Source organism: Martes martes (assembly GCF_963455335.1).
Source record: "Martes martes genome assembly, chromosome: 14".
Lineage (NCBI taxonomy): Eukaryota > Metazoa > Chordata > Mammalia > Carnivora > Mustelidae > Martes > Martes martes.
Window position 1 is genome coordinate 15,706,188 of NC_137902.1, and position 21,975 is coordinate 15,728,162.

Sequence of the window (21,975 nt, forward strand, 5' to 3'; positions counted from 1 at the left end):
AAACTCTAGGCCAACTCTTACTAAAAAAAAACAATAATAACATAAAGGGAGTCTAGATTTTTTTTTTTTCATCTATGGGTTGCAAACTGGAAGGTCTACAGAAAAGGCCAGGCTAGTCACCTAAGGGCATAGGTCAGTTTCAAAGTGACACCAGGGAGCAAGTGACATTTAGACTCTGCAGAGGGATAGGAACCCTAGCAAACTGGAAATATCTGTCCTGTGTGCATGTGCAACCACCACATGCCTCCAAACTGTTATTCCTGTGAGGGAATCCATGTGTCCAAGGCTGAGCTGACATGGGTTGAAGGCTTGTGTCAAAGGCAGCTTGTTAACCCGGGAGAATCCTCTCACTCTCCTCTTGTGTCCTTCCTTTCCCTCTTGTTTGGATAGAACAGCTATTCTCCTGCACCATTTTATCCCACAGTTAAGGAGAAATCCATGTCCCGTAGAAAGAGTTGAATGTCAAGATCCAACATCATTAAATTCAGGATCTCAAGTGAGCCAAACTCTGGAACTTAAATTTGGTTTTGGTTTTGTTCTTTTTTTTAATGTTGAAGCTCTTTGGTCCGAGTCCTGGCCAGGGGTAAAGGGCCTCTAGTTAACGTTCTATTAAAAGGACACCACTTGAATATTTTACAGGGTCTCCAAAGTCTTACTCTACTTTCTAATAATAACGATCTAAATATGAAACGATTTTGCTTCTGTTTATTTTTCATCCCCCGTGCACAGCCGTGACCCTGTGCGCTAATCTCTGGTAATAAATGGAGTTTCTGTTTCTCTATTATTTTTTAAAAAGGATTCCAGGGAAACCTGGAATTTGCTGGAGCTTATATGAGCAACAGTTTAAATACTGAAACCTGTTTTCTTTTTATTCTTAATTTTTAATAATTTTTTTCAGCAAAGTAAGGAAATACACAGAACTGACTCAAAATCCCTGGGGACATTTTATAACATCCCAGGACGTGAGCAAGCATCAATTGCAGGAGGAAAGTCTCTCTCTGGTCCCTTTTACAATTTACATGACAATGGTTTATTATTATTAATATTTATTATTTATTTGCACAACAATTCTCTACTTTCACAGTCTTCCCTTTCTGGTGAACACCTTGTGCTCCCGTGCCATTCTGGTTCTTTTTGCCCATTGATAACACAAGAGATGATCATCAGAAAGACAAACCTGTGGGTGGAGGTTGGGTTCAGAGAAGCTCTGTGAGCTGCAGAGTTGAGTGCACGTGCCCTTGAGAACAGAAGATTCCCACTGTGCAGCTAATTGGACACTGTTCGGCTGCGTGGCTGTGTGCAAAGCTGAAGCCCACCCAGGACCCGGTATCCTGGGTGGAAAGTGAAGCGTTTGCATCAGTCTCGAAGGTTCCTCCGGCTGTTCGATGTTCTGTGATCTGTAAAATGCAGATAATCCCTGCCCTTCCAGGTCAGCAGGAGCCCTGAGAGTGGGTGGAGAGAACCCACGGCCAGACCTTTCCAAAGTTAAAAGCTGAATAGTAACTATAATGACGGTAATGGGATGATGAGGACGGAACCACAGAGACCAAAATGCCTTCCCCGGGGGCTGATGATGGGCCTCGCCTGTTTGTTGAGGGGAAGAGGAAATGCAGGTTTTGTGAGATTACTGCGTGTGTGAGAACAGACGCTGAGTGTATATACACTCAGGGGCGTGGGTACTGCCAACCTACCCATTCTACAGATGAAGACACTGAAATGCACGGGTTACCTAGCCTGCCCAATGCCCCTCGGCTCCATGTCAGAGCTGGATTTCCACTCCAGGTCTCTTTGCTTCCCAAGTCCTTGACTGTTGGGAAATGCACGATTTGTATATGCAACAGACCAAAGCACAGGTGGGACAGACCGAGGAACAGCCTTGTTTTTTTCCTTTCATTACTTGTATTATCTTTGATCAGAGTTCCCTTTCCCACCCTTAATCCCATCTTAGGCAGATCCCGCAGCTGTCTGGTCACCTTCAGCTCCTAGGAATGCCGACTGGATTCTCATGTCCGTATCAGAGCTGTCCCCTGGCCCAGCTCAGACCCGACCCAAAGTAGAGACCGACAGTGGACACAACCTCTTCTTCTGCTCTTTCTTTACCTCCTTCCTGTCCTGTGGCTCCTTTGTGGGCCAGTCAGGGACAAGAGGGTTTGGAAGTAGAAGGGACGAGGTATTAGGAACCTGGCATTGTCACGCTGCTCTCTCAGCTAACACTGGCTGCAGACATTTCTTATGGGGGTGCACATTGAGTTCCTTGACAAAAGCATGCATTTTCAGGTTAACCTCTTGCAACAAACTCCCCCAACCTCCCAGCCTCAGGTCCTGCTCCTTCTGGTCTCCTAGCCTCTTACTAATGAAGTCCCTAAGCCTCAGCAGGCAACTTTCTCCGGTAGGTTCGTGCTAGATGCTTGGGCGTGGGTACCAGCTACAAGACTTGAGCATCCCCCAGTGAGCCACATGGTGGAAGTGACCGTCATTCCCACTCCATCCTCTCCTTCGCCTGCCATTTGGGGTGGGACAGGGAGCCTCCAGCCAGCTTCCTGCCTTCCAAATCTTCCGAAGTCAGCAGTCTCTAGATTTTTCTGGTTATGAATGCTTCCAAGCTGTAGGACATTCAAATGAGTTTGTTCCAAGAACTCTAACATCAAGCTTCTCTTGGACCCGTAGGAGCCCTAGGGCCTGAGCTTCCCCACTCAGTAAACTTCTAGGTCCTTCCTCCCAGGGTCCTCTAATCCCTGTCACAGCAGAGGAGAGAGAACACCCCCCACCCTCCCGCTTTGTGGACAGCTCCCTGCTAACTCCTCTAGGCATTTTCAAATTTCTGATTTCAGAAGTAGATAGGAAACGGGGGTTGGTAATCATCAGGTGAACCTACTGTTTTTTGGGAAGTCCTCAAGGATATTACTGGCATCCTTCTTTAGGAGATGGAATATTTATCACCACTGTCTTCAGCTCTTAGACCGTAGCCCCAAATGCCTAAACACTAGAAAAATAACCATTCTGTATTCTGAAAGCTTTGATCCCAGATGGGCAGCTACTGGGACTGGTGAGGTCCACCCTCATTAATGGTTCTAGGCATGACTGAAGCATGCAGGCCTAGGGAGGTGGGATGGGAATTTAGTTACCACCTGGTTTTCTTTTCTAGAGCTCCACATCCTCCGTCCTCTTCTCCAGAGAGGCATCCTCATAGAGTAAGACATCTTTTGGGCCCTTACTTTTCCCAAGTGAGAAATTCTAAAAAGGCAGAAATAGTTGTCAAGGAGAACATAGGTATCAATCTGATAGGACCTTAAGTGCTGCCCAAGTGAGGACATCTTTCTCGGCTTGGGAACACAAGTTTTCTCACTGAGAGCCATTTGTCACCCTCTTCAACTTAAATACTTTCAAAGCCCAGGTGTGCGTGACCTGATGCCCCCCCCACAAAAAAAAAATTAAAGGAAACAGTCAGGATCCCTGTTCTCAAGGGTATTTATGGCCTTGGAACAAAGTGATATGAATATGGAACCAGATGTGTCATTAGATATTAGTTTAACTCAGACGTAAATAGCCAAATTCCTGCTCCTCTCTTGGCTTTTGGTGTCACGAAAGAAAGGCTTGAGGGAAAGTGTTTATGGTGGTTGTGTTTTTCTCTTCCCACATCTGGTGATTCTTTGTTTTTGGTGGAATACTGGCAAGTTGCTAGAAGGCTTGATTTCCTTGATGCTCCGTAGTCACCGATTTCTGACTTCGGCAATAATTCCCGTGCCAATCGCCAGCTTTCTATATTTACCGGCAGCTGCTTCAGTGATGTGGAAACAATTTTCTCAACAGCTGAAAACCATGAAGATACAGAGTGGGACATTTTGTTCTTTATACAAGAGCTTAGTTGGGGTGAGCATGGGAGGAGTGAACAATCCAGCACGAATCTTTTTGTCTCTGCATCTTTTCCACTTTTCCCAGCATGACATCAGGCTTAAGTGGAGAATTTATGGTTTTGTCCAGAAAGGAATGAGTGAGCAGCTTCTGTGGCATATGCCAGAATAGTTTGGTTCAGCCAGTGTGACCGGTATTTTACTTTCTAGGAGGTGGTCTTTGATTTGCTTGGTTTATGTCTAAACCAAGGAAGGAGGCTCCTCTTCATCTCGGCTTCCGGCCCCACTTTACCAGCTCCCTTGCTCTAGACATTCAGCCTTCGGTGAATGCTTCTCTGTAAACCATTGTCGAAGTCAGTGGCAGAACATCTGCCGTCCACAGGACGCTGCAGGGCACAGAGGAGTTGAGAAGTGTGGGACACCGCCTGTGTCCAGACTGTAGGCATTCTGACCATATGACTGAATAATAAACGGTCCCCTCTCTATAAAGCCCTCATGTGGTGCCTGGTTCATCCAAAACCCTCAGTGCAGAGTGGTCAGAGAAGTTGCTCTCGCTCTCAGATTGTGTCTCAGCTGCTTTCAAAGCTCTGGGATATCTGGGCGTTCATGTAAAGAGAGCAAGACTTACCATCCAGAAACCGGGCGTCTAGTCCTAGCTCCGCTCCCACCAAAGAAAGGTGGAGCCACACTGAGAAGCTAACATCGATCAAGCATTCTAAGTATTATGCAAAGCATGTCACAGCTGGCATTTCACAGATGAAGAAGTGAGGGTTCAGAGACGGTAACTGGCCCAAGTTAATCCTGGAGTCCTAATTCCAAAGCCCGGGCTCTTACCATCCCCAGGCTTTCCGTCTCTCTAGATCTCAGCACTGTGCAGGGAGAGACCCCATATGGCTCTGCCAACCCTCCTGAGCCCTAATGTTTTCAGTATCTAAAATTGAAAGCCATCTCTAAAATTTATTTTCTGACTTTAAAAAAAAAAAAAAAAAAACCTACCAACCAGCTCTTCCTTATTATTGTAAATCTTTACTGCCACCTAGTGGGTATGATCTAATCAGAAGAACGAAAAAAAATCAGTTCAACTTGGATTAGAAATTGTCAATTCAAAAAAAAATTGTCAATTCACCTTACTGATCCCATGCTCCTAACTTTTAAAAATTGTACATATAAGTAAATATCATGGCCTTTCACTTAGTCAGCTTATAGTAAACTACCAGATGTGAGATCCCCTTTATAAAGATTTTTGTTGAGATGCTGGGAAACATAAACTCCAATTTTAAAAAAACCTACATAATGCTTTGTGATCATATAATACACATTCAGCTAATAATCGGCAATACTTACAGAAATCTTAATCTGCAATAACTTAGAACTTGTATAACAATTATATTTTTAACTTTATAAATATTTGCTTTTTTTTTACATTCTTGTGATAACAAAAAAATAATTCAAACAACACAGAGGACACGAACTAAAAAGTCCTCCTTCACAGAGAAAAGTATCTTACGAGTTTCGTTTTTTTTTCCCCAAGAGATGTGTTGTTTCCTATACAAGCATGCGTGCAAACACATATATAGCCTTTACTGTTTTTTTCTAAATTAGCTTATGCTACATAGACTGTTCTATAGGTTGCTTTTTTTTTAAACTTAATCTATTTTGAACATTTTTCCATGTCAGCACACAAACTGACCTCATTCTTTTTAACAATACATACTATTCCTGTATTCCAGATTCTACCATAATTGATGTAACCAGCTCCTCAGCGAGGCCCCCATCGGCTCTTTTCAGTTTTGTTGTTACAAAAGTGCTATGGGAAATTAATTTATTTTCCTCAGGGAATACATAGATGGACACATGCCAGACACACACACACACACACACGCATACTCTCCTGCAAATTTGTTTTGTAGACTAAAATCTTAGGAAATTGCTGGATCTAAAGGTATGTTGATACCCTCTGACCAAAGTTCACCATAAACACACCTGTAGTCAAAAAAAAAAAAAAAAAGGAAAAATAGTCAAATTAACGTAAGCCACAGCAAGGGAGAACAGTGGGGGAATCATCGTGAGTATATCTGGAGGAAATGTCATAGGGTGGGGGCGCTTGGTGGGTGGTATTAAGGGGCAGGCTAGACAGCGGGGTGCTGTCGAGACGCAGGAACAGGTCAGTGGGTGCGCATCTCGCCAAGTTTTTCTAGGAGGAGAGACGGATTGAAGTAGGGCTAGGAGTGTCACTAGTAAAGGAGCAGCAGTCACACATGTGGTCGGAAGAGGGGGGTGTTTCATCATTCTGTGCGCCGACTGGCCTTGTCTGGACGTTGCTATATTCCATGAGTGTTTCTTCTAATCTGCAGGGACACGATGGCCAACCTCCCGGCAAAGCTGGGTTTCGTTTGCTCAGCTGCGTTGATTTTAACTGTCAGTGGATGTTTGTTGCTTTCCAAAAAGGTTGCATCAATTTACATTCTTCTGGGTTCTTTTAAGTACTTCCTAACAACGAGGTATTTAATCATCAGAATAATGGCGATTATAATAATAATAGGAAATGTTTATAGGGCCACTTCCCGTGTGCCAGCCTCAGTGCTAACCATTATCTCATTGAATCCTCATTGGAGCTTTGAGACAGGCACTCATAAGGCCCCATACGAGGAAACCAAGGCTTAGAAGGAAGGAGAACCGGCTTGGGTCACGTGGTGGGCTGACAAGTTGTTGAGCTGGGCTGGAACCCAGGAACCCGGCCAGCTCCTTCAGAGCCCACACCCTTTACCACAAAGAAACACTTTCTCCTTCATCTGCCTCACAGGAGCCTGCCACGGAGAATTTAAAGCTAAGGAATTAAGAGCTATTCAATTGATGGTCATGCATCTTCAGAAGTCTGGTTTAGGATGATAAGGCAGGAAAGTCCCCTGTACAAAAATGAGATTCACAGGCCGCTTTCCAGGTGTCCCATATATATCGTTGGGTGGGGCATTCAGCTCGCGATGCTCAACTCCTCACATGTGCCCTCAATTCATAGAAGCCTAGGAGAGCTTCCCGAAGATCACAGCCAGGGCAGCGTAATGAAATGTTCTGTGGGCCGGCTGCAGCTCGGGGGGTATGTCAGTCACCACCAAGGCGATGAACGGAGGGAGGACATCCTTCCCCTGGATCCACTGGGGTCCCTGAGGTTCCCAAGCTGTGTGAGGCTAAGAAAGACTGGATGCAGGGAAAGGAGGGGAAGGACATGGTGCCTAAGTAACTATGTGTTGAGTGCGGGCGGGCGCACACCAGGGTTCGGAGCTGGCCTGCGTGCTTGGATTTTGCAGAACAAACGGGGAGTAACGACGAGTGGCTGCTCTTTTCCAGACTGTGCCGGCTGCGGGAGAGACATCAAGAACGGGCAGGCGCTGCTGGCCCTGGACAAGCAGTGGCACCTGGGGTGCTTCAAGTGCAAGTCCTGCGGGAAAGTTCTCACCGGGGAGTACATCAGCAAGTAAGGCTGGGGTCCCACCCCCACCCCCACCCCCGCACGGGACAGAGTGAGAGACATACACATCCCACCCTCAGTGTGAACTTCTGCTACACAACTTCTTTAGTTTTCATAAAAGGAATTTTCTTCTGAGGCTGTTGCCATAGTCTGCCTGCAATACATTTAATGAAGTGGGAATCCTTGCCTCATTCAGCAATTAGCAAAGCTGACATAATGTTACACTATCTGTTGTCATCAATTAAGCATTTAGTCATTTTACTTTCCCTAATTTTTTTTTTTCCTATTTGGAACTAGTGAACCTTTGACCACCTTCTAGGTCTTGAATGTATTTGTAGACACCCCCCCCCCCACACACACACCCTAAAGGAAACCACACAGGGTCTAAGCACTGAACCCATTAGAACCAACGCACCAAACAACCCGCCAGGAATGGGTTCCTGTTAGAGTCCGATGCGGGCGCAGATAACAGCTGGAGGAGGGGAAGTGGTGGTGGTGGTGTTGTTTTAATACAGCTTGGAGAAGCTACTTATAGTGGTTACCTTTTGAGTTAAGGAAAGAAATAATGAGTATGGGGGTCCAGTGGCAGGGAGGGACAATTTTCCCCCATAAACCTTTCTGTGATTCAAAAAATGTTCTCCAACCAGGTAAATAATCTCAGCTATTCAAAAAAATTAAGGGAATTTAAGAATAGAGTGAAAAAACAACCGCAAAAGTAGCATGGGCCCCACCCCCTAGAAATCCAACTCTATAGGTCGGGGAGAAGCCAAAACACCTGTATCAGAAGGAAGAAATTTCCCAGGTGATTTCTGACACACAGCCAAAGAAAGAAGAGACAGGAAAGTGCCCGGATGTTAAACTAGCCCGGTAGGCTGTGTGGGAGTAGGTAACTGGGCTGTCTGCAGTGCTGCTTTTTGGGTTTTCCCCTCAATGGCACACCTAGAAAACTACATGTTTACTATCCTCTGAGGTTAATAAAGAGGTTTCGAGAGGCTGGATGAGAAGGCCTGGTGCCCCTCGGGCTTCCTGAGGGCGGAGGACACAGCATCTCAGCGCTGCCGGGAGGGCCTGGTGTGTGAGCTCAAGGAAGCTGTGAGGGGGGAGGTGGCCTTGGGCCCTCCTCAGAGGAGGGTGAACACTGCCACCACATCTGAAGCCCATCTGGCTGGCGGGGAGAGGGAATGGTGCCCGTGTCTTGCTGTTTGAGACAACAGGGAGGCAGCAGTGGTCATCATGTGGTGATTTGGCTGTCATTTCTGTGTAGCCCAGAGAACCACAGCCCTCTGTCCACATCGTTTGGGTCCCTGCGTTATGATCATGTCTGACCAGGTCCCCAGGCATGCGAATGCTGGGCGGGGGAGAATCACGGCCTGCTTCCATTCTGTGGAGAAGGGCTCTGAGAAATAGGGTCCTGGTGTCTTCCCTGCCCCTCAGCCCCCTCTCAGGAGCTGAACAGCCTTCTGTGTTGCAGGGATGGTGCTCCGTACTGTGAAAAGGACTACCAGGGGCTCTTCGGGGTGAAATGCGAGGCCTGTCACCAGTTTATCACAGGGAAAGTCCTGGAGGTAAGTGGCTCCCGTCAAAGCTACTGTCATTTTCCTCAGAAGTCGTCAGAAACACAAAAGAGACTCTTATTCCTTTTTTTTTTTTTTTCCATCTTCACCTCTGGAGGAAGGAGACTAGTTTCAGTGATGGATCTCTCAGAGATTTAGCCTGTGGGGTCGTCTTCAGAGGCAGTTTTTACTCAACGTTGACGCACAACTGGAATGATGGAGAATTTATCAAGAGTGATAAGGGGACGATGAGGACTTATGGAGAAGGAAGGGTTACACGAGACTATTTTTAGATGTCAGAAAATAGGAAGTGAAGCGTGTGTTGGAGCCACATGTGTGCCTGCGTGTGAGAACTGTGCACGCATGTGTGTGCATCTCTGTGGGAGTGCGCATGTATGTGCGTGTGCACATGTGCACGTACGTGTGAGAGCGTACAGACTCAGGGAGCAGGGGCTCCGAACTGAAGCCAAGGAAGGGAGGGTGAAAGGTGAAGGCAGACCCTTCCCCACCCTTAAAAAACCCACATCCTGTGTGACCCGGAACACCCTGTGGGCTGGGCTGAGCCAAAGCCTGTCAGGTTCAGGTGTGACTCTCGTGCCACAGAGCCTGGTTCCTGCTTTCTCAGCAGCGGCCCCACCAGCGGCTGCCTCTGGGTGGAGCGGGGCCCCTCAGGAGCCAGAGCCCCTCCTGTGGAATGAGGGGCCAGAGTTCAGAGGGAGTCACTGCCCCCCCCCAACCCCCGGGCCTGAGGGGCGTTAACCAGATCTGATTAGAAAAAAAAAAGCAAAAACAAAAAACAAGATTACCTCATATCTGTCCCACATTTCAGGGTGGAGAATGTGTCATGGGCAGAGGTAAGTCAGGACGCCGAGCAGCTGGGAAGGCGACCAACCGGTCCTGCACCTTCCACAGACACCAGGGCACCGACGCCACATAAGCCATTCAAACGTCCCAGCAGGGCGTGTTTCAGAGACACCAGGCATAAATCTGACCGGCCCCCAGGTGTCTGTGGGCAGCTTCTGTGGGCTTGCACAGAGAGGTCTAGCACAGCTTTCCTAACCCCCGGCAAGCTCGGGGCTGCCTTTCTTTCCAGGAGACCAGAAGGGCCAGTGTCGGCTCTGCACTAGGACCTGGTGTAGCTACCTGGATTTGGGAGATAAGGAAGTGACTGCTACGGGCAGTTGTCTTTTACCGAGGGGCAGGGGCCTCCAGAGAGGCCCAGAGGTGAGGACAAGGACGGCAGAAACAAGTCAGGTGGGCAGGAGTGCAGGTGTGAGAGGTGATGCTGGGGCCAGTGATCAGTCAGAGCAGGAGGACTTCGAGAGTCACACTCAGGACTTGGGGCTTTATCCTAAGAATGGCGGGAAGCCGTTGACGTGACTGTAGTTAGAGTCGAGTGCGATGGGATCACATTGCTGTGCAAAGAACACACGGGGCCGTGCCCGGGTGGCTCAGCCGGTGAAGCATCCGACTCCTGGTTTTGTCTCAGGTCATGATCTCAGGGTGGTGTTGAGCTCTGCGCTCAGCTCAGAGTCTGCTTGACATTCCCTCTCCCTGTCCCTCTGCTCCTCCTGCTCGTGCTTTCTCTCTCTCTCATTCTCTCTGAAATAAATAAATAAATCTTAAAAAAAAAAAAAAAACACAGAATGCATGGGAGTCCTCAGACACACACAGAACCACATCCACGGCTGCTCTGTTCCCAACAGCCAGAGATGGAAACGACCCAGTGTCCACACGTGGACGAATGGATGAACACAATGTGGATATAAAGACAAGGAATAACCCTCAGTCTTAAAAAGGAAGGAATTCTGACACCTGCTGCCACAGGGATGAACTTCGAGAACATTATGCTAAGGGAAGAGGCCAGACACAAAGGGCTGTGGGCGGTTTGCCTCCATTTAGAAGAAATATCCAGAAGAGACGGACCCGCAGAGACAGAAAGCAGACGTGATTGTGTGGAGGTGGGGGCAAGGGGTCAGGAAATAGGATTAACTGCTCATCAGCCCCCAACGGGAGCGAGCGGCCGCGTGTTTTGGAACAAGATAGAGGCGGTAAATGCACGACATTGTGACCATCCTCAATGCCGCAGAATGATTCACATTTAAAGGGTTAATTTTATGGGATGTGAATTTTACCTCAAATTTCTTTAAAAACAGTTGGAAAGGGGTGAGGGTAGAGACAGGAGACTCTTGCGGAGCTCAGGGCACAAAACAGTAGGAGCTTTGGGGGAGGGGGTGCGGTGACCAGAGAGGTAGACCCACCCTCCGCACACAGTTGGCTGGAAGGAGGAGTTTTCATGGCCTTTTCAATGGTTTTAAGAGTTGGCCCAGGGGTGCCTGCGTGGCTCAAATAGGTAAGCGTCTGCCTTCGGCTCAGTTCATGATCTCAGAGTCCTGGGATCGAACCCTGCATCTGGCTCCCTGCTCAGCAGAGAGCCTGCCTCTCCCTCTCCCTCTGCTGCTTCCCATGCCTGTGCGCTCGCTCGCTCTCTCTGTCAAATAAATCTTAAAAAAAAAAAAAAGTTGGCCCAACTGTGGTCAGTGCTGGGTTTTTGGCCCTCGGTGGAGCACCCCAGAGGGCAGCATGAAGTCCAGGTGGTCAGACCACAAGACTCAGAGTGCAGTGGTGGGTGCTCCCCACCTATCCTCTGAATGTCTCTCTCCCTCCCTGGAGCTCAGGAGGGGGTGGGGCACAGAATTTCCTTTGGGGTTCCCAGGTTTGATCTGTATAAGACTGAAATAAACCCACTGAATTGGGAGCAAGGAGGAAATTGCATTTTAAAACAACAATAACAAAATATCACAACCATCTCCCAGATGTCTGGCTGTAGGAGAAGTGGTGGGAAGGCGTGGACCCTAGCCCCCAGATTTGAGCCAGCCACATTTACAGAAGGCGTGGATCGAAACAGCTGATTCAGTCCACGGATGGGAACTGTGTTCTTCAAAAAGACTTGGGGAGGGGCGCCTGGGTGGCTCAGTGGGTTAAGCCACTGCCTTCGGCTCGGGTCATGATCTCAGGGTCCTGGGATCGAGCTCCACATCAGGCTCTCTGCTCAGCGGGGAGCCTGCTTCCTCCTCTCTCTCTCTGCCTGCCTCTCTGCCTACTTGTGATCTCTGTCTGTCAAATAAATAAAAAAATATATTAAAAAAAAAAAGACTTGGGGAGGCAGCAGGCAGAGGGGTGCTGTTGATGACCACGGATTTTGTTTAGTAGCTATGAGAAGGAATGTATAAAAAACACCAGATCCAAGAACATGCCATTTTTTTAAAGATTTTATTTATTTATTTGACAGATTTAGAGAGAGAGCACAAGCAGGGGGAGCAGCAGGCAGAGGGATGGGGAGAAGCCACCTCCCCAAGGAGCAGGGAGCCCAATGCAGGGCTTGATCCCAGAACCATGGGATCACGACCCAAGCTGAAGGCAGTCGCTTAACCAACTGAGCCCCAGGTGCTGCAGGAACATGCCATTTTGCAGAAACATCCTCTTCCTCCGGCTCCCCTCTGGAGGTGGGGTTTGAGGTGGCTGCTGGAACTCCTCACCATATTGGCTTCAGGTTTCAGTGAGGTCCATCTGTCCCATGGACGTGGTGGAGGCTTTAGACACAGTGCCTGCAGAGCTGGGACTTTTGGGAGTCATTTGTACAAACTTCATGGTAGAGTTAAGACCCACCCATCGGGCGTGCCTACCTCTTCAGAAGAGTGTGATCTAGAAAAATGTCCCGCCCGTGCAGCAAGCACACTGACAAGTGACCAACTTCTGAGTCAGCTTGGCTTGGTGACCCCTACAAACCAGGACAGTCTCAACACTCCACCCTCCTCCCTGCCTTCGCTCTCCGACCCCATCACTGAAACGTTATGATTGTGAATCTGTAAAACTTTGATCCCCGCCTTTTGCTTTTTCCCCCTTCCATTTTAAAAATGCAGTAAAATCCACCTGACCTAAAATTTACCATCTTCATCACTTTAAGGTGTACAGTACAGTGGGATTGAATATATCCATCAGGTGGTGCCCCCCATCACCACCATCCATCTCTAGGACCCTTTACCGCTTGTGGAGTGGAGACACAAAACAGGAAATCCACATTCCTCTCTTCCCCCTCCAGCCCTGGTGACAACCATCCTATTCTCTGTCTCTGTGAAGCTGACTACTCTAGGCACCTCATATAGGTGAAATCAGAGAGTATCCAGGGCTGTGTGGGTGTGTGTGTTTGTGTGTGGCTTATTTTACTTTGCACAATGTTCTCAAGGTTCATTCATGTTGTAGCAGGTACCAGAATTTCCTTCCTTAAAGACCGAATGATATTGCATTATATGGATATACCATGTTTTGCTTATCTGTTCTGGGATCCTTATCTTTTTTGTTACTGTTGGTTTTTTTTCTGATTGATTGTATCCATAGAGATTGTAAATGTATCAGTTTCCTGAATCTGCTCTAACAGTGGGGCCTTAAAACCGCAGAAACTTACTCTCTCACGGTTCCAAAAGCCGGAAGTCCAAACCCAAGGTGTCAGCAGGGCCACGCTCCCTCCAGAGGCTCTCCGGGGGAGCTCTCCCGTGCCCCTTCCAGCTCGTGATGACCTGTGGCTGCGTGACCCCGATCTCTGCCTTCCTCTACACAGGACCTCCCCTCTGTGTCTTCTCTCTGTGTCACCCCTCCCTCTGCTTTGCTCTTAGAAGGACACTTGTCATTGGATTTAAGGCTGACCCAGATAATCCAGGATGATCTCATCTCAAGATCCTTAGTTTAACGGTTATACCTGCAAAGGCCCTTTTTCCAAACATTCACAGGTTCCAGAGATTTTATGTGGACATATCTTTTGGGCCACCCTTTAGATGTACTCCAGTAAAGCTGGGAACTTAGACAAGTGTCATCCAGGGACCCTCACTAAGCATCAGAGGTGCCCTATAGCCTCCTCTCTGGGTGCTTTCAACCGAGATGCCTCCAGACACCTGAGGAAGCTTTGGCTTCACGGACTGGGGAAGAGGGTCTTCATGTATTTTAATAAAAAGGGCTCCATGTGATAGGGAATCTGAAATCTACTCTTGGCTCTGGAACTCCCAGCTGTGGGACCTCAGGCAAGTCTCTCAACTTCTTTGAGCCTCAGTTTTTCAGTACAGGCATTAAAAATATATCCAAGCCTTGGACTGCTTGACTCCGAGTTTCTTTGGCTCTTAGGACCTGAGTTCCATAATTCTCGTGTCTTAGGTCTAACGGATTGAAGTCAGCAGTTCTTTCTCCTGGAGAGATCGTCCTGTAAACTGGCATGGAGCATACGCTCAAATTGTAGCTTTATTTGTCATTAGCTGGCTTTCCATTTTGTTTTCAGCAAGAGTCTCTTTTTTTGAGAGGTCTTGCTATAAATGGCTTTAAAAGCGTATGCTAATTAACCTATAAATTCAGAAGCGTTCTGAAGATGTTTACAACCTGCCTCCTAATTAAGTCCGGAATCAAATTAGTGTGAAAGACTCGAGTTTGCTAATAGCCTTCTATCTCCATCTGTATCTTGAAACTCTCCTCTGAAGCAACCATCCTCTCCCTTTTTCTTCCCACCCCCAATTTCTCCTCTCCTCAAGCTTTAGCAGACTAAGGGTACAGGAAGTTACAGGAGACTTTAGATCTTAGACTTAGATCACAGATGTCAGCAGACATCGGGCATCCCTTTGGTATGAATTTCCTTCGATCTTTGGTTAATGGCCCTTAGAGATCTCTTACTCTAGCAAAATTCCTTTCCTGGGCACAGGAATGTTACCTGCCAAATTATTAAAAAAAAAAAAAAAAAGCAAATGTCAGATTGGAACCAGAAGTGTTGAGGGTAAAGAAAAAGGGGTTTGTCCCTTGACCCCTACCCCTGGCCTTGGACTGTCCCATCAGCAAACCAAAGCCCTGAGCTACTCCGTCAGCGGTCTCTCAGCACTCTTGCACAATTCCCTTCTGCCGGGGGCTCTGTGTTGACCCAGGACTCCACGGATTCCTTCAAGACAAATGCTTTCATCCCCAGGGAGCTTGGCTCCCTCTGCAGATGGGGCCTCCCTGAGCAGAGAAGACACCTGCTGGACTACCCGCCTCCGGAGCCTTCTTCTAGCAGCTCTTCTCTCAGGGACAAAGCGAAGCGGTGTGGTCAGCACACTTACTGACCACAGAGGAGGAAGGCGGAACTCTGCTTTTCTTGCTTGGGTCTCCTCTTCTTTCCCACATCACCACACCCAGGAAAATCAGTCCTCCTGTCCTCGTACCTTTCTCTCCGGGAAGGCTGGTGACACGTGTCTTTACGTGGCGTGGTGTTTACGGCCCCACTCGTGCCCTCTGGGGACACCGTGTGATGCTTCAGCGTGTCTGTTGCACAGTGTAAGAGTGAGACCCTCCCACGCAGCCAAGGCAGTGCCTCTGCCCCTTCAGGGGCTTCCCGTTCACAACTCCTGGGTGATGCTGTCCTGTCTTAACTGTTAACTGGAAAATTATGGACGGACAAAAGGACAGAGTTTATACCGGCTTTAGACCCCTTCCTGCTGAACTCCTGCAGTGGAGGAAATGGAATCACAACATAATTCAGCCAAAGGCTTGTCCTTGATTCTCCCTGGAATTAACAACAAGTGGCTCTGTTTTGTTTCACTTTTTGACTACTTTTTCATAAAGCCCAGGACAAAGGTTTAGGATGTTTCTGTGAAATTAATTCGCGTTATAAAGTGGAGGCCCTTGGCCCCTTCTTTCCTTTCAGTGCAGGAATTCCAAGCATGTTACGCTCTAAGAACCATAAGCAACGGGCTGGTCTTGTTCTGGGCTCATCTGCTATGTAGTGAGAGGAAATGCGGTTATCCCACAGCACCTGCACATTATATGGTCTGTTTGCAACCATCAAAGTTGTCATTTGCAAAAGATGAGCTGAAATGCCACCTGCCCCTTCCTTCCTTGGTTTTTGTCATACACACGTGATGCAAGCACGACACCCCATGTCCTCACTGAAAACTGATTGCATTCTCCCCATTCCCACTGTGCTCAAAGGGATTCACGCCTCCACTTATCTCTGACCATAAATGCGTTTAAGGATTAGGGAGAGGAAAAAGAATCAAGGAATCCTGGTAGTGTTGGTTTAGATGGTCTTTGTCTCAGGGGATGGTGAAACACCACAATATCCTGCTCTCGTATAATATATTTAATGCTTGCTAATGACCTCATAAATATTTAATTCACACAACAGGCCTGTAAAGTGGTCAAGGCAGTTACCACTGACCTCCATCGACAGAGGTCAGCAACTCGGGGGCTAATTGGTAACAGACCGCGATTAGAAGCCAGGTTTCCCAGTTCTCCGAAGAGAGGAACATGCACACTGCTTCCTGAGCCACCTGGCAGTCATCATTGCAGAACGCGGGTGATTAATTTGCTTCCCAGAATAACTTGCTGAAGGACCAAAATTTGTCATTCCCGGTGAAAGAGAGAAAGTCTGTCTCACTAGCGGCCCTGTTATACCTATTTTCAGGATGATAAACATTTGATGCTTGTTTGGTTTACTTTTTACCCATGTAAAATGTCACTGAAAGTCAGTGACCCCTCTCATAGAGTCTCTTGTACTTCTGTGCAATCCTAAGGTCACGGTGCCTGGTCTGTGCAGTCATAGCTCACAGCATCCAGTCTGTGCAATCATAGCTCTCAGTTTCTGGTCTGTGTAGTCATAGCTCTCAGCGTCTGGTCTATGCAGTCATAGCTCACAGTGTCTCATCTGCTCTAGTTAGGTGTGGGCTCCACGAGGGCACCTGGCAGGCCTCGGGGAACACCGTGGATGGAGGAAGCTGTCTCAGGTTAGATAACAGGCGTTCTTCACGGAGCTCCCATCTAGGACTCCCTGGAGCTCAGTAGATCGACAAGAAGGTCCTGTGGAGCAGGGCCAGTCTAGAATATAGTGATTCCAGTTGCCTTTCCTAATTTGAAACTAGAGCTTAACAATAAACGGTAGAAAGGGGCTCTTCTTTAAATACAAGTTAAAAATGTGGTATATCCACACAATAGAGTATTATTCAGCAGCAAAATGGACAAAGTACTGGTAACACATTACCACACAGAGGGACCTTGGTAACACGGCGCCCGGTGAAAGAAGCCAGGCCTGAGAGACCTCCTGTCATGTGATTCCATGTGTGTGACATGTCAATGTCTAAAATAGGCAAACCCACAAAGACAAAGTAAATTAGTGGTTGCCGGGGTTGGGGAAATGGGGAATATGATTGCTAATGGGTACCAGGTCTTAGGGGGTTAAGGAAAACATTCTTTTTTTTTTTTTTAGAATTTTTTTTTTTTAAGATTTTATTTACTTATTTGACAGACAGAGATCACAAGTAGGCAGAGAGGCAGGCAGAGAGGAAGAAGCAGGCTCCCCGCAGAGCAGAGAGCCCGATGTGGGGCTCGATTCCAAGACCCTGGGATCATGACGTGAGCCGAAGACAGAGGCTTTAACCCACTGAGCCACCCAGGCGCCCCAGGAAAACATTCTTGAATTAGCTAGTGGTGATGGCCGCACAACTCTGAATACATGAAATCCACCGAATTGCATACTTTAGAAGGATGAGTTTTATGGTATGTGGATCATGTCCCAATTTAAATATATATGTATAAACACACACACACTATCTGTCGTCTGCTATGCAGAGACATACAGATAACATGGAGCTGGAGTCCTCTTACTCTCGGTCTCCTTACCTGTGAATGAGAATACTAATCACCACGTCTTAGGGCTGTGGGATTTGGAAAAAAAAAGAAGGCAGGCAAAACTGCTGGCATAGTTAGTAGTGAGGATAATCCCTTTCTTCCCTTTTTCTCCTTCTCTCTTCCAGTCTTGGGTCTTGGGCGGTTGAACTTATTAGGTAGAAGAACAGTGGGTAAAGGGCGAGAATCAAGAACTCCGGTCAGTCACTGTCTTCCTGCCACCTTGGGTGCCAGGTTTTTCCCCTTCCTGAGCATTCCAACTTTTGGTTGCCTGTGTGGCCATGGGTTGCCCTTGCATAGAACTGTGCCCTTGATCACAAACTATGACTTGATTAATATCAGATCTTTCCAGCACAGGAAAGTGAGCTCGGGTTTATATTCAGTGTATGGTTTATGATGTGTTGGTTGCAACAGCTTATTTGCAAAGAGCAACTTGGTGCTCATATTTTGTCCCCTCCATCGTGAACAGATTTGGAATTGGCCCAGTAGGGCATAAGCACATTGGCAGGATAAATGATTTGAGGAAAATCTATCTGATTCACCTGAAGTTCTCTACTTTCTCCTCCATTAATGACAAGAGGAAATGTGTCATCAGGGTAACAGAGGACTATGTTCACAAGCATAAAGTTTCGATATTTATGAAAAAAATCACCCCATTTCCTGTCAGCACAAATGGAAGGTCTTCCTTATCCAGAAATGACGTTTTGAAAAGAATTTGTATTTGGTGTTAAAAATATGTTTTGTACTTCAGTGTTAACTTCAGAGAGTTTAGCTTACTGCTGGTGAAATTGTGTGTGTGGGGGGGTGGGTGGGTATAGGGGTGACAGTTGAACCAAGCGGTGGAACATAACTCTTCCAGAGAACTGAACAAGTAGTATTGAAGTTATGTTGGGCCCAGCATTGGGGGCCACAGAAGAAAATGTAAGATTTAGGACTTGTTCTCAGATAGATGAAATGTGCATTTCTAAAAGTAATAGGATGTCCAAGTCTACACCTATACCCCTTGTAGGGTCCAGGCAGCCACCCAGCCCCCAAATACCAAAGCTGGTATAGCATCTTCAGAGTCTAAGAGTGATTGTCAGTGGTGGTATTGAACTTAAGAAAGGATCAGGATCCGAAAGCAGAGAGACCGCCCGCCTAGAAGGCATAGTGATGGGATGGGTTTCCTGGTCTGGCCAGTGTTCTAGGCACAGAAGTGATGACCCATCGGAGTTGTCCTTTCTACCCTCCACGGCACTTCCTGGGCCTCAGAAGGGCTCACGTGTCCACTCTCTCATGCACCCAGAGCGCCCATCCTTCCCCTTCCTGCCGTTGCCTACCAGCTCCCATTCCTCGCCCTGTTCATGTCCTTTTTATTTTTTTTTTAATTTATTTGACAGAGATCACAAGTAGGCAGAGAGGCAGGCAGAGAGAGGGGAGAAAGCAGGCTCCCCGCTGAGCAAAGAGCCTGATGCGGGACTCGATCCCAGGACCCTGAGACCATGACCTGAGCCGAAGGCAGAGGCTTAACCCACTGAGCCACCCAGGTGCCCCTCATGTCCTTTTTATTTTTAACCACTGTTCTACTAAAGGATGATCACACCCCTTCTTCTAAGTGATTGATTCCAAGGTGCCTCACCAGCCCCACACAGGTGGTGGTCAATGAATTCCAGGGTAATTTCCGTGACCTTCTCTTGGTGGACCAGAAAAAGAGTTTAATCTTTGGCAATGTATATCAGTACAGAAAAGCTAAGTGGGGACCCACAGTGGTGCAAAGGCTGAGTAGGAGGCGCACACAGTGAATAACCTGGGTTTAAAAGAGTTGCTTGTCAACTATTAGGAAAGCAGTCAGCTTTGGATTTGGAGCATGGGTCATCACTGGCAGGTGCGAGTGGGAAATTATCTCCATTTGCTGTTGTTATTGAAGTCTTAGGTCATTTTTTCCCAGTCTTGTTTGTTTCTTTGATTTAAATGGGTGATTTGATTTTACTAAGTGGTTTAATTGAGTGCTTATAACATGCTCTTTTCCACTTCAAATCATTTTTGTCAGTCGTCAGGTTACACATTTTAAAGACTAATTTTTTTTTTTTGTTTTTCCATTAAAGACTAGCATTATTTTAGTTTAATTATGAGGTAAACTGGCTTTTGTGGGCTCACCTGGACCCATTCTCCATCTGAAAGGTTAGCCGTGTTAGAAAAATGCTTGCCATCCTCTTGAATCTGCCTACCTGCCGGTCAGTGGTGGTTGCTAAGAGAGCCCAGTGGCGTTCCACACCCTTTCTCCTACAATCCGGGTTGTACCTCGGGTGGCCATTAGAGCAGCCCTTTGAGTCTCAAGCCATCTTCTCTAGCTTCTGGATTCATGACAACACAGACAAAAGGTGGCATCTCGAGCTACCTCTGCTCTATTTTGTCCTTGTGCTTTTGTCCACAAAGCCTCTCTTGGTCGAGCATTGAACTGGGGGGCACCGAGGTCACCAGCACAACTTCTATACTGAGCATAGGTCTCTCTAGGTAAGGATGTGAAATTTGCCCTGACGCCCAGGAGATGGATGCTCCAGGGGACACGGGAGCATTTGGTCTCCTTGGCCCCCCGGGCAACAATGCTGCCCTCCGCCTGTCCTGTTGGGAGCAGGCCTCTTTCTCTTTTGTTTTCCACCTGAACGTGCTTGCTTCCTGGACGTCATGGCTTCCCACCTTGCAGGAGATGTTATGCCAGTTCCAGCAGATGGACCTGCTTCGAGCTTGCCAGTTAGTCAGGAAGAATGACGGTTTGGGCCGGGGCCCATACAGCCCAGCGGAAATGAACTGGTACAGTAATTCCTCCCCCAAAAGGACACTTTGGAGTGGCCTTACAAACGAAAACGATTTATAAACTACCTATTTTCACGGCCCTGCAGCAAAATCCAAAGCTGTAGGCATCTTGGAAACATGGATAGGATCTGGAATCACCTGAGACAGATTCCTGTGCCCACGCTTTGATTCTTTACTCTTTATTTTCTTTCCCCAAATCACATCCATATGCACGGACAAGAGACAGGTCGATAGGAAAGGCCTCTCGTTTCTTGCTCGATAAGGACTGTCCAACCAGGCAGATTTCTCAAACCTCTTGACTCTACATGGTGATTATTTCTTGGCCCCTTTTACTTGGAAACCCACAAATTGGCAGCTTGCTGGGTAAATGTGAAGATGAACCATCCTCTTTCTCCCCATCCTGGAAAACAGAGGGTAGTTAAATAAAATCTGAAAGAGGAGCCAATCCTCCAAATACAGGAGAGTAGACCAATGAAGTCTGGGGATCAGGGATCCCAATTCTGATGTCCCGGTACTTCTATCCATGATGGACAGCCCAAGTGATTTTCCCCTTTTCCTTTGTGAAGAGGCTCTCCTTCGCTCCTCTGACAGTTGACTGCCTGCTAATTTCCCAGATGTAGGACAAAGTTCTGGGATCACAGAAATAAATGGTATAGTTCCTGACTGCCAGTGTTTTAAGGCCGGGATCCTAGAGTCCCAAAGGCTGTGCATGAGAATTATGTGGTTACCTGGTTGAAAGCTTGGGTTCCCAGACCTCACCCAGAGATTCTGATTTGGGGTGAGGGTGAGGGTCCAGGCCTGGGCCCAGGAATCTGCATGTTAACATGCCGCCCTGCTCTGGGTAATTCTAGTGGGGGTGGGGGTTTGGGGGCAACAGCTCACACTGGGAGAAACTTGCCCTGCAAGGGTGTGGTGAAGGCACATTCCTGGAGGCTTCCAACTCCTTGAAAGAAAAACTTAAAAAATGCCCTCTAGTTATTATAACATGTAATCCAATAGCTTCCTCTTCATTTTAGAAGCACAGCTTTGTTGCTAAAAACCTTGCATTTCTTCACCAGTGCCGGGAATTGCTTCCATTCATACATAAGGGGTCTTTCTACTAGCTCATTTTATGGGCAAATAAATCTTCATGAAAAATTTCCCTAGATCGCTTCAGTGGTATTAAAAATGGCAAGAGCCGTAACAGGATGGGGCCCTCGTCCTAAGAAAGGGGACCATCCAAAGTGCGGCGCTATCCGGGTGGAAGGTCCCTGGCTCCTCCTCTCTGTTCACATATATGAACAGCCTGTGGCTTCGCCTTCTGTCCCTGGCTTGTCTGGGATTTCTGCAGAATGGTTTAGTTGGCAATGTGGTTACGTGTGTAAAGTACTTGCAATATAGAAGGTCTCTACTGAATTTTTTTTGGCTACAGTAGAAAAGCACAGTATGGACTGCACCAAAAATATGACTCAAGGAAGCTTGATAAGCAAAGTCGTTTTGGGGTCACATTTCTCTCAAAAACAAACAAAAAAATAGGACCATGAAAATCAGAAAATTCTCAATAATCAGTGGGAATCAAAATCAAGTTGCTCTCCATTTTACTCCAGGAAGAATTTCATAATCCGGGCCTCAACAGCAGCGA

The 21,975-nt window shown here is 47.3% G+C and overlaps 1 protein-coding gene across 9 annotated transcripts in view; it reads left to right on the top strand.

Annotated features, from left to right (window-relative positions):
- The window catches only part of ABLIM1 (actin binding LIM protein 1), a 294,975-nt gene that overhangs the window by 182,235 nt on the left and 90,765 nt on the right, over window positions 1-21,975 (top strand). For all 9 annotated transcript variants that reach the window (XM_080823245.1, XM_080823250.1, XM_080823252.1 and 6 more), the window contains exons 5-6: window positions 7,197-7,323; window positions 8,789-8,882. In XM_080823245.1, coding sequence (XP_080679371.1) covers window positions 7,197-7,323; window positions 8,789-8,882 — 221 coding nt within the window. The remainder of the gene's footprint in view (window positions 1-7,196; window positions 7,324-8,788; window positions 8,883-21,975) is intronic.